At 54.4% G+C, this 15,986-nt stretch overlaps 1 protein-coding gene across 6 annotated transcripts; it reads right to left on the bottom strand.

Annotated features, from left to right (window-relative positions):
- Nucleotides 1–2,820: 2,820 nt before the first annotated feature.
- MCAT (malonyl-CoA-acyl carrier protein transacylase) lies at nt 2,821–11,272 on the bottom strand. Of its 6 annotated transcripts, XM_036088333.2 has the most exons (5): nt 10,748–11,272; nt 9,274–9,361; nt 6,305–6,522; nt 5,793–5,830; nt 3,670–3,793 (listed from the first exon to the last, which is right to left on the bottom strand). In XM_036088333.2, exons 1-4 carry the CDS (start codon nt 11,165–11,167, stop codon nt 5,795–5,797), a joined length of 762 nt encoding a protein of 253 aa, XP_035944226.1. In that variant the 5' UTR covers nt 11,168–11,272; the 3' UTR covers nt 3,670–3,793; nt 5,793–5,794. The 6 variants fall into 6 exon arrangements, with proteins under 6 accessions (XP_035944222.1, XP_035944225.1, XP_035944226.1 ...); XM_036088329.2 differs by lacking the exons at nt 3,670–3,793; nt 5,793–5,830 and adding an exon at nt 2,821–3,424; XM_036088332.2 differs by lacking the exons at nt 3,670–3,793; nt 5,793–5,830 and adding an exon at nt 3,286–3,655.
- Between the last annotated feature and the right edge of the window lie 4,714 nt (nt 11,273–15,986).

The following is a 15,986-nucleotide window of genomic DNA, read 5'->3' on the forward strand; positions in this document are numbered from 1 at the left end:
GGGGTTGTGGTGAAGACATGGTCCCTCAAATTACACATTCTCTTTAAAAAGCACACAAAGACGCTAAGGATTGGGGCTGTGTTCTGAGGGCAATAAAGGACTGAGAAAATGGGGCTGGGGTGGATGAGACCCAGAAGATACTGGCTGTGGAGAAAACGAAGGCGTCACCCAGCGAGGAGCAGCACATACAAAGGCCCTGGGGTGGCTTGGGCCGGTGTCTGACTTGCTGTCTTGTCAGTTCATGCCAACCCTGGGGCCGAGAGGAGCTTGCCACGGCTTCTGCACCCCCACACGAAGTGGACGCGGCTGCATCTGGAGCCGGCATTTCACTCGTCTGCTCAAGACAGCCCAGCCTACAAGTGGGAAACTGAGGCCCAGAGAAGGAAGGGGCTTGACCAGAGTGGCACCGGGATCCTCTGATCCCAACCAGATTGGGGTCTTCTGCCCACTGATGCCGTCTAGTCCAGCCTGCAGGGGGTGGTGAGACGCTGAGGCCCAGATGAGGAAGGGGTGGTGGTCAAACCCGGTCTGGCTGACCCGTGTGGCAACTTCCACAAGTTGCAAACAGATGCTTAGCAACAGTGATACGAGAAATCACTTGTCCAACCCCAAAAAGGAAGGACTGGAGGCCTAGCCCGACTAGGAAGGGGGGCAGGGGTGACATGGTTACCCTTCGGCCTCAGGATCCCTAGAGAATCGCCCCACAGTGCTCCCATCTCCCAGGGCACCCCTGCAGCGGGTCCCAGGGCCACTGCCACAGGGTGGACGCAGACTGCTATTCCACGGGGTGCCTGGGGTGGAGGCCCCTGGAAACAGTGAAGCACCTTCCCAGAGGAGGTGACAAGGCTGCAGGGGTGTGAGGGGCCCCGTCTTAGTGCTGTTTCTGAGGCTTTTGGTCAAGGCCCTTGGTCCAGTCAAGGTTTCTGGGGATGAGGCCAGATCTGATTCTCTTAGGATGTGCCCAGGGAAGCCTGTTCCTGCCAGGCAGGGAAGCAGCACCCAATTCCAGGAGGACCGAGGGAGGCAAGCTGCTGGAAAGAGAAACGAGGAACAGGCCCAGGGTCTCCACGGGCACGGGACACAAACGTGGTGGCAGCTGTGCCCACCTCGGGCCAGCACCGTGGGGCCAACGAGGGCACGCGGTGTTCTCAAGGGGGCGCACACTGGCCCAGATCCTGCCAAGGAGCAGGACGTAGGATCCACCCCAGACCCTGAGCTCCCCCCCAGAACTCCCCTCCCCACCCTATGCTGCTGTCACTCATCCAGACTCAAAGTCTGCAGGGGTGGGGCAGGGCAAGGGCCCATCCACCCAGCCCAGGGCTCCCGTCGTGGAGGTGAGCACTGCCTGCCCGCACCTTTGGGTTCCCCCTACTGGGCAGCCCCTGCAGTGTAGCCAGAGACTTTGCCAGCTTTCTGGAACCTTCCTTAAGGCAGCACCATATGCCCTTTGATTGCTGTTCCTTCTCCCTCCTGTGGCTTGGAGTCTGGCTGGATCCTGAGGAAAAGGGCCGTGCCCAGAGAAGCAGGAAGGCCTGCCATGCGGGAACGCTCCCCCTCCGCCGCTTCTCCAGCTCCCTTATGTGGGACTGTGCTGCTCAGAGCGGAGTGAGAGCACCACCCCATCCTGCCTGTAGCAGCCCCAGAGAGCGCAGGCCTGGCCTGGCCAGTCTCCCAGGGCGGCCGCTACCACAGCGCTCGGGGGAGGGTTCGGACGGACTCCGCACTCTTTAAAAATAATAGCAAGTTTCGGGCAACCCTCTCGGGTCCCCTCCCTCTTTGGGAGCTTTGTACTATTGCTCCATGAACTCTGCTGCCCACCAAAAATAGTAACAGCAAGGTTCTTTGTGAATGTTTGAAAATTTCTAAGATGGGAGTTTTAAGAGATCCTCACTGAACTCCAGAGACCACTCAAACTCAGGCGGTGGGGAAGATCGGGTTCCGTGGTCCTCTTCGCAGGGGCTCTCAGCCGGTGCTGCGGACACACGCGGGTAGGTGCGGGTCACCAGGTCTGGAAGGGTCACTGGTACAGAGCGGCCGGGAGCCAGGACAGCGGCCCACATCATGAGCCAGTTCTGCCCAGAGGCTGACGGGGCCCCTGCTGAGAAACCCTGCGGGATTAAAAACGAGAAACCTACCCGGGATTTGACGGGTGTCTACACAGACATTTACAGACAAATGCAGAGATCCCGAACCTGGATGGGTTTCCCACTATCACCGATGAAGGAAAAAGCCACCGAGGAGCTAAGAATGACTCCTATTTAGTATCAGCGCAGGAGTGGCGTCCACCGAGAGCCTGCGCTCTGCTACGGTGTGGAGAGGGCAGAGAAGCGCTAGGGGGGTGGCCTGTGCCACGGGAGGTCACGGACACAGAGTAGACACTTAGCGATCACTGTCTGCAGGGATGCCTGGGGACGGGGGAGGAAACAGGGCCCTCAGCCGGCCTCCCCAAACCCTTCCCGCCTGGCTACGGACTCTCTTCCCCACCAGGGCAGAGGCCACTTGCTTACAGGTAGACAGCAGGTGCTCGATACCAACTGTTGGGTAGATAAACAAATGTGGGACCGAGTCTCCCAGCTATGGAGAGTGGGGTGCACAGGATGGCTGCCCAGGCCGCTTGTGTCTGAAAGCCCTTTGCTTTCCGTGATGAAAGGGCTGAGATTCTGGCTGTGGGTGGAGTGACAGGCCACGGGCCGCAGAGCCACCAGAGCCCAGGGGTGTGAGGTCTGCCTCCGGGCAGACTCTTCTGGCCTGGCTGCAGCTTCCCCCCCAGCCTTGGAATAGACCTGGGGGAGAAACGGACCTTGGCAGGTAAAGAAATACTCACTTCTAGTGCTTTTTATGTGGCCTTCAAACCACTTTGCAAACACTGCCTCCCAGTCACTTGGAGGAGGAAGCCTAGGGACAGGCAGGGCAGGTCCAGGCCCGCTGCAGTCCCTCCTGGGTCCCCTTCTCCCTCCCAAGCTGCGCCCCCGCCGCCCCGGGCACCAGGAGATCGGCTGGGGGGCCTGGTCTAAGTCCCGTCGTCGTCCAGCACCTCCACGTGCCTGTAGGACTTCCAAGCCTGCAGGTTACAGCTCTTCAGGATGGTTCCGAGCTGATTCCCAGGGCCCACTTCAAAAGTCTGGGGGAACTCCATGCCTTTCTTCCTCTCGTATATGGCATGCATCGTCTGCTCCCACTTCACCGGGGAGACCACCTGCCGCACCAGCAGTTTCTGGACGTGTTTGGGATGCATGTATCTATTCCCATCGACGTTCGAGTGGACAGAAACCAGAGGCTTCTTGACGCCAATCGACTTCAGAACTTGTGCCAGGGGCTCCAAGGCTGGCTCCATGAGGCGGGTATGGAAACCCCCGCTAACGGGCAGCATCTTGGTGCGTCTGAAGTGATACTTGGAGGAATTCTTCTGGAGGAACTGCAGCGCCTGGACGAAAAAGGGAGGAAGTTTAAGCCAAGGACATCTTAGGGGAAGAAACACAGTGAGGCGGCCAGCACTGGTGCATAGGAATGCTTCATCCTGCAGACAGTTGTGAGGACAGGCTCACTTCACCTCTTCGTTCCAGTACAGATCAGTCGTGTACGCGGTGACCCCGAAGTCCTCCTCTGGGGCTGTGACCACTCACACAGCCCTGCTGGGCAGGCAGCCATGGTGGGGCTGAAAGAGATCGAGGCTGGGGAGCGTGGTCCACCCCAGCGCCTCATTCACTGGCCTGGGGGCGCTGGGCAGATCGCTCAACCTCTCAACTTCTGTCATCCACAAAATGAGCACAATTTCAGCTGCTTCAAAAGGTTGCTGGGAAGCGATCAGATGGGAGGTGTGAAAGGGTCTGACAACATGAGAACGCACTACCTAGTGTGAGTTTGCAATTATAAGCCGGCTACCCTTCACAATTTTTAATAAGCCTATCTTCTTATTACTCCATAACCCTCAAGATAAAAATTCCGGGGGCGCCTGGGTGGCTCAGTCGTTAAGTGACTGCCTTCGGCTCAGGTCATGATCCCAGGGTCCTGGGGTCGAGCCCCGCATCGGGCTCCCTGCTCATTGGGAAACCTGCTTCTCCCTCTCCCACTCCCCCTGCTTGTGTTCCCTCTCTCACTGTGTCTCTCTCTGTGAAATAAATAAATTTAAAAAATCTTAAAAAAATAAATAAATAAAAATAAAAAAATAAAAAATAAAAAAAATTCCGGGGGTGCCTGGGTGGCTCAGTCGTTAAGCGTCTGCCTTCGGCTCAGGTCATGATCCCGGCGTCCTGGGATCGAGCCCCATGTCGGGCTCCCTGCTCCGCGGGAAGGCTGCTTCTCCCTCTCCCACTCCGCCTGTGTTCCCTCTCTTGCTGTGTCTCTCTCTGTCAAATAAATAAATAAAATCTTTAAAAAATAAAATAAAAAATAAAAACAGTAGATATTCTTAAGAGACCCTAGGCCTCAGGACACAGCCCGGGGCCTGCCACCCTGATGGTCCTCCCCGGGCTCTGCCGAAGGGCTTCCTGTGTGCTAAACTGTCTGTCACTGGTCTCTCTGGCCCCGTCTCTGGCCTGCCACCATCCTGCCACCATCCGTCCTGGGCCGGGAGTCTGCCGGCGTCCCACATAGGCTGCTGCAGCTGCCTGAGCGCCGGCGAGAGCCAAGTGCAGCCGAGCTCAGCACAGCGAAGCAAACTGTGACGGAAGTGGGACCCCAGCTGTGGGAAGCACTGAGGGGCCCGGCTGCCTGTCACTGCAGCAGGGTCCAGCCTGTCCTGGAGCCACCGTCCTCCAGCCCCATCTCGCCGAGGGGCACCCAGGAGCCCCCCTGCACACCGGCCTTCTGGACCCTTCCCGCCGAGCCTGGGCTGTCTGGTCAGTGGCGTCTGCACGGATGGCTACTCATTTCAGCATCTCACAGTGCTTTCCACGTAAGGCCTCTGGACTCATCCAGCTCGCGTCCCAGGCTGGGGCCACAGGAGTCAAGGCCACAGCCTCAGGGCCCAGGAGGCAGAGGCCAAGGGGTTTTTGTCCATCAGTGGTTGCAAACGGACTCGCCTGCTCAGGAAAGCCCTGCCCTCACCTGAGCTCTTTGCTTTGGCACCAAAAGGCTAACGCCGGGAATCCGAGGAGTCGTCAGCCCGCGTACCCAACTGTCTGGGAGCTGCCCAAGGAGACGCCAGCCCTGGTTTGGGGCCCCTCCCCACCCACTTCGGGGCCGTTCCAAGGCTGTTAATGGGAACGAGCAACCAGTTCCACGATCCACGTGGGGCCACTGTCACCCATCCTATGCCCTCAGAACTGTCACAGGAGAGACTCTCGCTGGTTCCGAGCAGATTCACAGACTCCTGGCATACCGGCAAAGCCTCTCGGGGGATGGCAGACTGAGCGCAGTCGAGTGGAGGAAGAAGGTTCCAGAATGAGACAGACTGGCGCTCCGTTCTGCCTCCACCATCCCTAAGGACTGGCCTCTCCCTCTGCCTCAGCTTCCTCGTGTGTTAAGCACGCGGAGGACTCCCTTCTGGGGAACACAGGCTGGCTGCAAGGCCTACACGACACGAGTTGTGTAGACACGGGCCCTGCAGCTGCAGCCCCTGTGTGGCATCCGGCGTGGACTCAGCAACCCGGGGCCAGGCCCTCGGTGCCCAGCTGCACTTTGCCATCGGCTGCTCGCTGCCTCCCTGCTGGGGACACCGTCTTCCCGGCAAATGTACCCCCCACGCACCGCTCCTGGTGTCACCTCCTCAGGCCTCCTGGCAGCCAGCCTGACCCTTACTGTGCCCCAAACCCGCAGTCACCCATTCCCGGCTTATCAGTCCAGGTACCTACCCTCAGTGCTTGTTACAGAGGAGCTGCTTGAGAAATGTCTAGGGAAGCAGTGAATGGAAGGAAGGACAGAAGGAAAGAAAATGAACTTAGGGTAAAAACAGATACCTAAAAGGCACAGTGGGGCGGAGTAACCTAGCAGGAATGGCTTCTCCTCTCGCTAAGGAAGCAAACAGATCAGAGGTGAGAACCCCAGAATTTACTACAGGAAGGCTCTGGGGATCATCTGGTCCAACCCCTTTACCTAGGTGGGCTAGGTGATTTGCTCAAGGTCCTCGTCTATGCATGGTGGAGTGGGGACAGCATCCCAGCCTCTTGCCTCCCTCTGCAGTGCTCACGCCACCTCCCGCCGCCGCCCTGTCACTCTGCCCCCCGCTTGCCCTCAAATACTTCCCAGAGACCATGGCTTGGCAGAGCACCCATCACACCATCGTGGGCCTCCCTAGCGTGGGTGGGACAATTCTAACCTTCTGTATGGGCTGGGGTCTAGGAAGGCTGTTCCCATCAGTACCAACCTCCAGGTGTCCTGAGATCACCCTGCAATCAGGAAAGAGGTAGTTGGCCACCTCACACACGGGGTTCTCTATGCCCAAAGTCTTGCAGTGTTCCCGGGCTTCTAAACAGGCGAAGGTGAACTTGGACTGAGGCTGGCCGAGGACAGACAACATCCCGCTGGGGACAGCTTCCGAGGCTTCCTGCATGGCCTCGGCTCGGACTTTCACCGCATACAAACCTATCCAGAGAGAAGCGCATTTGGAACGATCAGGGCACGTGATGAAGGGGGGAAGCCCAGACCTGCGAGACAAAGCGCGAGTTCACCCAGCGTGTTGGAGACGCTGATGCTGGTAGTTAGCAGCAGTCCCCAAGGCCACAGTTCTTCGTATCTCTATCCACTACACAGAGATGGCACCACCACCATGAGAGAGGTGGGTGCTGTCCTTGGCACCATACAAACGAAACCACGGAGCTCCCAGCCCTAAAGCTGGCTTGCTGTAGGATGCGGTTCTTAACCAGGGGTGATTTTGCCTTGGGGCAGGGTCTGGGGACACTTGTGATTGTCACAACAGCGGAGTGTGCGCGTGGGGGGCGTACGCGCGCATGTTACTGGCATCTGGCGGGCAGAAGTCAGGGATCCTGCTCCACATCCTACAATGCACGGCCCCACCCAAATCAAGTTGTTATCTGGTCCAAAACGTCCACAGTGCTGCTGGTGAGAAACCCTGGTGCAGGGAGCAAGTGCAAAGGAGCAGACTTGGAGCTACATACACTGTTTTGGGCAAGTCATGACCTTTCAGGTTCAAATTTTCAGTTAGTAAAATGAGGATAATACTATCTCATCTGCCTGGATTGTTGTGACAACTGCGCATCAGAATTTCAATAACAGGATTCTCATAAATCAAGTTTAGTGCCCTCACTCGGAGCTGGAGAAGCTGACATTGCCAAGACAAATGAAGCTCCTGGTTCAGGGCGGCTCAAGTTCAAGGCGAGAGGACAGGCAGGCAGCCCGTGATCGTGATGTAAGAACGGCCTGTGATGACTGGACATCCGTCACCCTGGTCCTGGGTCTGCTCCCTGGGGGAGGGGATGACCGGACCAAGGAGAGGTTAAGGTACTAGTCCAGGGTTTCCTGGGACCCCAGAGAGGGTCTGAGGAGCACACCCTGCACCCTTCCTAGCACATCTTCCTTCCCTCAGCACCTACATACGTCTGTACTGGACTGTTGGCCCCTTACACAGGTAGGGAGCAGACTGTGGAGTAAATACAATGAGAGCCTGAGGTAGCAAGTAGCAAAGAACCCACAGGAAAGTGGAGAGGGCACGTGGAAGTCCTCCCACACAGGTATTAAAGAACTATGCAAAACGTCAAGTGAAAAAACACAGGATATACATACGCCATAACTCTGCAAATTATGTGCACAGAAAACCTATGTGTGTATAAAATAGTTTTATTAGGGGTGCCTGGGTGGCTCAGTTGTTAGGTGTCTGCCTTTGGTTCAGGTCATGATCCCAGGGTCCTGGGATCGAGCCCCGCATTGGGCTCCCTGCTCCGTGGGAGGCCTGCTTTTCCCTCTCCCACTCCCCCTGCTTGTGTTCCCTCTCTCACCATGTCTCTCCCTGACAAATAAATAAATAAAATCTTAAAAAAAAAAAAAAGTCTTATTAGGAGGTGTGAATATGCAACATTTTTTATCGTTTCCTTAACTGTGCTATAATGCTGTTTCCTAAAACACTGAAGTAAAAGTCACATAAAATATAACGAGTTTCAAGTGTTTAGTTCAGTGGTATTCGTTGTATTCAGAATGTTGTGCAACCACCAGCTCGCTCTAGTTTCAAAGCTTTCTATCCCTCCATAAAATACCCTGTATCTGCCAAGTAATCACTCCCCATTCCTCCTTTCCTCTGGCCTCCGCCCCCATAATCTCTAATCTGTTGTCTCTGTGGATTTGCATATTCTGGACATTTCACATAAAAGGGATCGCTTCTTTCAATGAGCATGCTTTTGAGGCTCATCCATGTTGTAGCATGTATCAGTACTTCCTCCCTTGTTACGGCTGAAGAATATTCCATTGCATGGACAGAGTGCAATCTGTTTATCCACTCATCTGATGAGAGACATCTGGATTGTTTCCATCTTTGGGCTATTCTGTATAATGCTGTTATGAACATTTGTGTACAGGTTTTTCTGCGTGGACATAGGTTTTCATTTCGTAGGTATATCCCTACAGGCAAAACCACTGGGCCATACGGTAATTCTATGCATACTGTCTTGAGGAACTGTCAAACTGGTTTCCACAGCTGCACCATTTTACATTTCTCACCAGCCATGTCTGAGGGTCCTATTCGTTCACATTCTTGCCAACACTTATTATTTTTAATTTTCAAAATTTTATTACTTTATTATATATTTTTTAATTGAAATCATCCTAGTAGGTATAAGGTGGTATCTCAGTGTGGTTTTGATTTGCACGTCCTTAATGATCAGTGATGTTGAACATCTTTTCACCTGCCTGTTGGCCGTTTCTATTTATCTTCTTTGGAGAAAGGTCTGTTCACATCCTTTGCCCATATTTAACTATAAACAAAACAGTTTAATGGGTTTCACTATGAGCAAAAATCTTAAGTGAAACTGATATGCTCAAGATCGAACATTTACTCCTTTTCATTCCACGACTATCTATTGGCCCTCTATCACGTGACAGGCACTGGTGGTGTGGGAGTGGACTGAGAGCACCCAGGACAGCGCCGGGGACAGTCAAGCAAACAGAGCTCAGGAGATTACAAAAAAGAAAGAAAATCCCCAATGAACCCTTCAGGATTAAAAGGGAATCAAGGTGAAGTCTGGTCCTTGGGTCCCAATGTCATTCTCATCCATGTGCTTCCTCATCACCCGAGTCGCTCCAGAATTATTTTTGGCAGTGTCCTTGATCCCCAGTGAGCCCAGCAAGAGAACACCCCGGCACAAAACCAAACCCCTTCCTGTGTACCTTCAGAAAATTCCATGGCTCCAGCAAACACTAGGGCTGCAAATTCTCCCACACTGAATCCGGCAGCAGCAACACAGTTCTCAATAACCTGTGGTGACAGATGCGGGACATGAGGCCGAGGTCTCAGGAGGGGTTCAGTCCAGGGCTCTGCACTGAGAGCCGGCAGGGTGTTCAGAGGCTCAAGGAATCAGGAGCCACTGGCCTGATGCTCTGGCTAGAAGAGTACACACTCTGACAAGCCCTGAACCAGCCCTTTTACTGAGGAGGAACTTTCCTGGCAAGACAAGTTAAAGCCTGCAGGCTGACTCTGGTGAAGCCGTGACTCCAACCCAGGGCTCTGGATCCTCCTGCCTCTCTGCCCTGGAGATGCCTTAGGCCGAGGGAGACGGAGGGAGCTACGCAGAGAAGAGAGTGACTCAGTCACAGAGGGCTGGATTGGATTCTTAGCCTAGGAGAGTTCCCTAACTTCTCCGAGCCTTGGTTGTCCCATCTGTGGGATGGGGTAAGGGCAGGACCTACCTCACAGGGTTACTGAGACGACACCAAGATAATGTCTCTAAAGTGGTTAAGCACAGACCTGGCCGAGGGTAAGGGCTCCATGATTGTTACAACCACCACTTCACTAATTCCGTTATGTGTCCGAGTCTCCTTGCCTCATCCACAAAGTAACTGTATTCACCTCACGAGGTTGTTGTGAGAAGGGAGTACAGGGTTCAAAACAGTAGCTTCACACTTACCGTTTTGATATTATCAAATGTTAACAAGAATCAATTCACACCTTCAAGTGAAGTGACATTCTCACACATCACCTTCTTAATGATCCCTCATTTAAGGTCGAAGTTCAATCCTTTTAAAATCATTTAGTAACTAACAAATGACTGAGGATCATTTAAAATCGTTGAGGGGCATTAAGGAGAGCACGTGATGGGATGAGCACAGGGTGTTATATATAACTGCTGAATCACTGAACTCTCAGAAACTAATAATACACTATATGGTAATTAATTGAATTTAAATTTAAAAAAAGTAAAAGAAACACACACACACAAGAAAATAAATAAAAATTTAAAAATCGCAGCCCAGGCTCAGTAGGTGGAACACGCGACTCTTGATCTAGGGGTCGTGAGTTTGAGCCCCATGTTGGGTGTAAAGAATAGTAAAAATAATCATAACCTTTTAAAAATAAATGAAATAAAATCGCAGTCCAGCCGACTCCTCAGCCCCTTTCCCTGCTCTGTTCTCCTTTCTGTAACACCATATTCATCATACTATGTCATTCACACAGCGTATTTCTTCTTCATCATCCCCCTCCCCTACATGCAGGCTTGCCTAGGGCCACGGCCCCAGCGCCTACGACAGCGGGAACTCGGGAAGACTCTGCCCAATGCGTCAACGTGGGAGCACCCGGGCCTGGCGGGTGGGAGCCCGGGCCCAGCCCATCCTCCCCGGCGGGCCGCGGGGCGTCGGGCCTCACCGCGGGCTGCAGGTGATGCAGCTTCTCCACGGCGGCCAGCGAAGCCACGAAGACGGCGGGCTGGCAGTGCGCGGTGCGGTCCAGGGCCTCCCGCGGCCCGTGCAGGCTCAGCTCCAGCAGGTCGTAGCCCAGCACGCTGCGGGCGGCGGCGTAGAGCTCGCGGACGCGCGGGTAGCGGAGCAGCCCCCGGCCCATGCCCACCACCTGGCTGCCCTGGCCCGGGAAGAGCAGCACCGAGCACTGGCCCGGCGGCCGCCGCGCCGCCGCCTCCCGCGGGCCTTCCTCCGCGGCCGTGGCGTCTCGCAGCAGCTCCGCCACATCCACGGCGCGCGGCGGGGGCGGTGGCAAGTCCGCGGCGCCGCGGCGGCAGCCCGCGCCCCAACCCCGGGCCCACGCGGCCCGCGCCACCCGCACGCTCATGGTGAGGTTGCCGCCCGCCGCGCGTTACCGGGGCGACCGAGGCCGAGCGGCGGCGGCGCGGCGCGGTCCTTGACGCATTTCCCGCCGGGCGGGCCGCGGCACCCGGGGGCAGGGAAGAAAGGTTCCGCGCGTGCGAGTTCCGCCCCGGAGCCCGCGCGGCTGCGCGCCGGGGGCCTGGAGTGACCCGGGCGCTTAGGGCAACCCGCACGGGAGCGAGCAAAGCGCAGCCCCGCGCCGCACAGCCGTCCCCCCGCGGGAAGAGCTCCTGAATGAGCGGCGAGCGCGGTGTCCTGCTCACTGTACCTCGCCTGGGAAGGGGGTCCGAGACGCGTCCACGTTTCTCCTGTTGCGTTTCTCAGCAGCGCTGTGCCGTAAGAGAACAGCTCTCTTTCACAATCTGCCCTGTAAACCGACCAGGCACACGGGAGCATCCGATTCATATCTGCTCCATGGAACAAAGCCCTGGATGTTTGCCAGACATTAGCTTCTTTAATTCCGCACAGCAACGCTATGATGGGTAGGGGCTATTATCCTCCATCCTCGGTCTAAGGCTCAAAGACTTGAGTGACAGGTGGTTAGAGACAGAAGGGGGATCGGAAATGGGGGTTACGGGCTTCTGAGCAGCGGTGTGAGGCAGGGTCAGGGAGAGTCTAACTCTGACCTCACCCCCTCTTGCTCCTCTCTCATTTCCTGCCAGCCTCTTCTACGGCGCCCGGGAGACAGACAGATACACAGACAGACACCCACCCGCACCCGCACGCACACACTCCTCATAATGAGAAAGATCTACGTGGAATTACATCAGCAAATCTACTTCAGTGAGTTTGTCCTAAGACTCAAATGAGCAAAGCCCTAACTCTCAGAACATCCGATGCAGCCTTGCTCTTGACAAGGAAAAAGTGGGAAAAAGCCCTGTATTCGACGAGAGGAGATTCGTTAAATGGGTTACGGCAAATCTATACAACGCTGAGGTCATCAAAGTTACGGAGGAGATTTTCAGGTTAAGACATGAACAGAGCACACACTGCCTCCAGAAGCCCATAAATCCACAGGAAGGGAATCTTATAAAGACCTAAATCCACATGGACGGGGAGAACAGGAAAGAAAAGAACTCCTGGAAGCTGAAAAGCAGGAAGACCAGTATTACTTGACTTAGCTGACTCCAGACAGCCAAATTCCTCTGGACAGTGCGGAAAGCTGACCAACCCTCATTTATACAAGAGCCTTCTCAAAAGCTTAGGGACTGGCAGCACTAGCTGCTTGTAGATCTAAGGGTGAAAGAAGGTTAAAATAAAGAGGACAATTTGAAGGTATCTTTGAAGAACAGATCTTTAGACCCCTCTCTCTAGCCACTGAGTGATGCCCCTCCCTCATTCTGGCAAACATCTGGGGTTTAACTCTGGAAAGGGCTGGACATGCCAGGGACAGTGGTGAATGTGGGTACTTTGCCAAAACAGGTGGATGCTGAATGAGGAGACCTCCTCTGGTGTTCTGCCCCACTAAGCTCCCAGAAACCCAGAACTAGACCCTTACCCTCCATGCAAGGGACTGAAGGACCTTGGGGACTCTGACCAGTCCAAGAGGAAATCTGAAAGACATTGACAGTCCAGGAAGTTCCCAGACAAATGGCCCCCCAAGTTCCAACTTACAGTGATGCTAAACCAACAAATACCATCCATAGACTTATTTTCCTCCCTCCTTCTAATCATGAGCAGCCAGGCCAAAATTCCCAAGCATCTGAGGAAAGCCTCTTACAAACAGAAAAAAACAAAACAAAACAAAAAACCCACAACACATAGGATTCAGAGACTATTAGAAGAGCAGAAAATAATTGTTTTAAGAAAACTATCACAGATAGTTGAGAGGTAAGAGAAGATGCTGTATCCATGAAAAGTGAGCAGAAAGTTATATTTAAAAAGAACATTTAGAAAGCAAATAAGAATCCCTTGGAAATTAAAAATACTAAAGCAGTGGGGCGCCTGGGTGGCTCCGTCGGTTAAGCATCTGCCTTTGGCTCAGGTCACGTTCCCAGGGTCTTGGAATTGAGCCCCACATCTGGTTCCCTGCTCAGCAGGGAGTCTGCTTCTCCTTCTCCCTCTGCCCCTCCCCCTGCTTGTGTGCGCTCTCTCTCTCTCAAATAAATAAAAAAAATCTTTAAAAAAATTCTAAAGGAAAGCAAGGTCATGTTTAACTCATAAGTCAAGTTAGAGGTGACCTTGGGGTGAAGGGAGGATTCAGAGAGAATACAGGAGACCCCTGGGCCATTGGCAATCTCCTGTTTCTTAACCTGGGGGTGGACACCCAGGTGTTTTTTCATTATTATTTTAAAGTGTACACAGTGTTTTATATACATTTCTGTTTGTATGGAACATTTCACAATTAAGAAAACCAAGGTGGACAAATGTTTGTTACTGTAGAAAGAGGCGTCTGATTTATTGTAAGGGGAGGAAAATTATAAAACCATTTGTAGCATGAAGGCACTCTTGTAAAGGAAGGTGTGATATGCTTAGAAAAAGTCATGCAAACACTCACCGAAATGTGGACTGTGCTTTGCTCTAGGCGATGGGAGAGTAGGTCGCTTTATTTTTTTCCTCTGTGTTTTCCAATTCCTTTGCAATAAATGTGGATTACTCGTGTAATAAAGTAAACACATAAATAAAATAGAAGGATATACTGTACTTGAATCACACCTGGAATTGGGAAGCTGAATGACACACCGGTTAAGAGTGCAGATCCTGGGGTGCCTCGATGGGAATCCTGACTCCATCGCTGACCCGCTGTGTGACCTCAGGATGTTCCTTCACCTCCCTGAGCCTGTGAGGTGGGGTTAATCCTCTGGGGCTTGGGAGGGTGTTTCCATGCCTCCTTCCTGGATCAAGTGAGCCTACAGATAGGCTTTGCTTGTGTTGAATCCTCTAGGGTTCAGCCCAGAGCTGGCCACCCTGAGGGGCTCAATATACATGCCAAATGCTCAAGAGAAGCTCCGTGCTCAGTGCTGTAGAGTTCAGAAGTCACTGCCCACTTAGAATGGGGGTGGCACAGACTTGGGGTTCTGGAAGAGCTTGCTGGCATGACACTGGAGAGCAGTCAGACTTGGACATGTGGAGATGCCCAGGGTGGGGGTGGGGTGGGGGTGCCCTAGACAGGGGCACAGAGGTGGGAAAGGGTGGGGTAGTTAGCTTGACCCCAGTTTGGCAGGGCCTCCAGTGCCAGGGAAAAGGTTTGGACTGGATCCTAAGCAGTGGGAGCCTTGGAGGGTCCTCAGCAGAGGAGTGGAATAGAAAGAACAAGAGGGGAGCTGGGGGCCAACTAGGGGCTGCAGCTGCTGCTCAGAGGAGAGGGACCGTGACTGTTGCCCAGGCTCCGGAGGGGTCTGTGGGGTTGGACAGGAGGGAGGCAGAAGTAACAGGAGGCTTCCAGGCCCAGCAGGCACAGCACCTCCATGTCTGCATCTGCATGCAGACCTCCCGTGTGAATCCCCTCTCAACTGTAGGGTTGTGTGAGCTTCAGGAGGGCAGGGGGCCTCCTGTGTTTGTTCTCAGCCCCTCCTTTTGGCCCTGGCATGCAGCAGATATTTGGGGGCAGAAATTTCCTTGAGCGCCATGTGTAGTAGGGGTGAAGCTGGAGGGAAGCTGCCTTGTCTCCTCCCCACGGATCTTCCGGGGGAGGTGAGTGTGCCACTTGGCCAAGCCACAGGCACCTCGTTGCAGGAAGAAGGTGAGGGCGGGCTGCTTGCTGGGAGGTGTGGCCAGACCGATTTCATCAAGACAGGCAGGCCCAGTGCCTGGGGCCACAATACTTGGAGGGACCCAGGGAAATATTTTAATTTCTTTTAAAATCAGAAGAAGAAGAAACAATTCATCCTGGATTACACTTGTCTTTATATCAAAGCCATCAAAGGAGGAAGGTCTGGCAAAGGCCAACATGGCACGGCCTAATTATTTGGACTGCCGCCCAGGAGGCTCTAAGCCGCTATGGCTGGGGACAAGAAGCTGTAGTTCGAGTGATTCCCCCAAGGACCAGTTTGGGCCACTTTGGCTCCTGCAGGCTGAGGGGCCCTGACTGGCCAAGTCAGCCCAAGGGGGCCAGGACAGACCCCGGGCTGCAGTGGTAAAGCAACACACGCAGGGACGCCTGGTTAAGCGACTGCGTTTGGCTCAGGTCATGATCCCAGGGTCCTGGGATCGAGCCCCGCATCAGGCTCCCTGCTCGGCAGGAAGCCTGCTTCTCCCTCTCCCACTCCCCCTGCTTGTGTTCCCTCTCTCGCTGTCTCTCTCTGTCAATTAAATAAATAAATAAAATCTTTAAAAAAGAAAACAAGGCAACACCCGCAGATGAGCTGAGGTGTCCAAGGCCTGGGGCTGGACATGCTGGGCCCATCAGGGTGCCTCTGGCTCACTGGAGGCCAGCTCGGGGCGCTGATGGTTGCAGTCTCCACTCACTGAGTGCCAAGCGTCTGCAGGGCGCCCTGCCTGCATTACCCTGTGGCATCCTCATTAGGCCCACACTGTTGTGCCCATTTTACAGTTGAGGAAGTGGAGGCAGAGAGAACAGTCACAAAGGACTCAGAGTCCGGCCTTCCTCGTGCCCGGGGCACCGCTTAAAGGGACTAGGGTGCTCCTCCGGCGATGGGGGGCCAGGGCTACCGTGTGGGAGGGTGTTCAGGGCTTTGCTATCAGGCGACGTAATTCCCCTCTTTGAGGTCGGTCCCTGTTGCCCCATTTTACAAACGGGAAAGGTGAGGCTCAAGAAGAGCAGCGACCTGACAGCGACACAGCCGGGACGGTGGCCACGGGAAGGACCAGGGCAGACAGAGCCG

The sequence above is a fragment of the Halichoerus grypus genome, chromosome 6 (assembly GCF_964656455.1).
Source record: "Halichoerus grypus chromosome 6, mHalGry1.hap1.1, whole genome shotgun sequence".
Taxonomy (NCBI): Eukaryota; Metazoa; Chordata; class Mammalia; order Carnivora; family Phocidae; genus Halichoerus; species Halichoerus grypus.

Coding starts and splice junctions, on each gene's coding strand:
- MCAT (XM_036088329.2), bottom strand. CDS start 11,167: ATGAGCGTGCGGGTGGCGCGGGCCGCGTGGGCCCGGGGTTGGGGCGCG. Junction 9,362..10,747: donor TGCATCACCTGCAGCCCGCG/GTGAGGCCCGAC, acceptor CTGTCACCACAG/GTTATTGAGAACTGTGTTGC. Junction 6,523..9,273: donor AGCCATGGAATTTTCTGAAG/GTACACAGGAAG, acceptor CTCTCTGGATAG/GTTTGTATGCGGTGAAAGTC.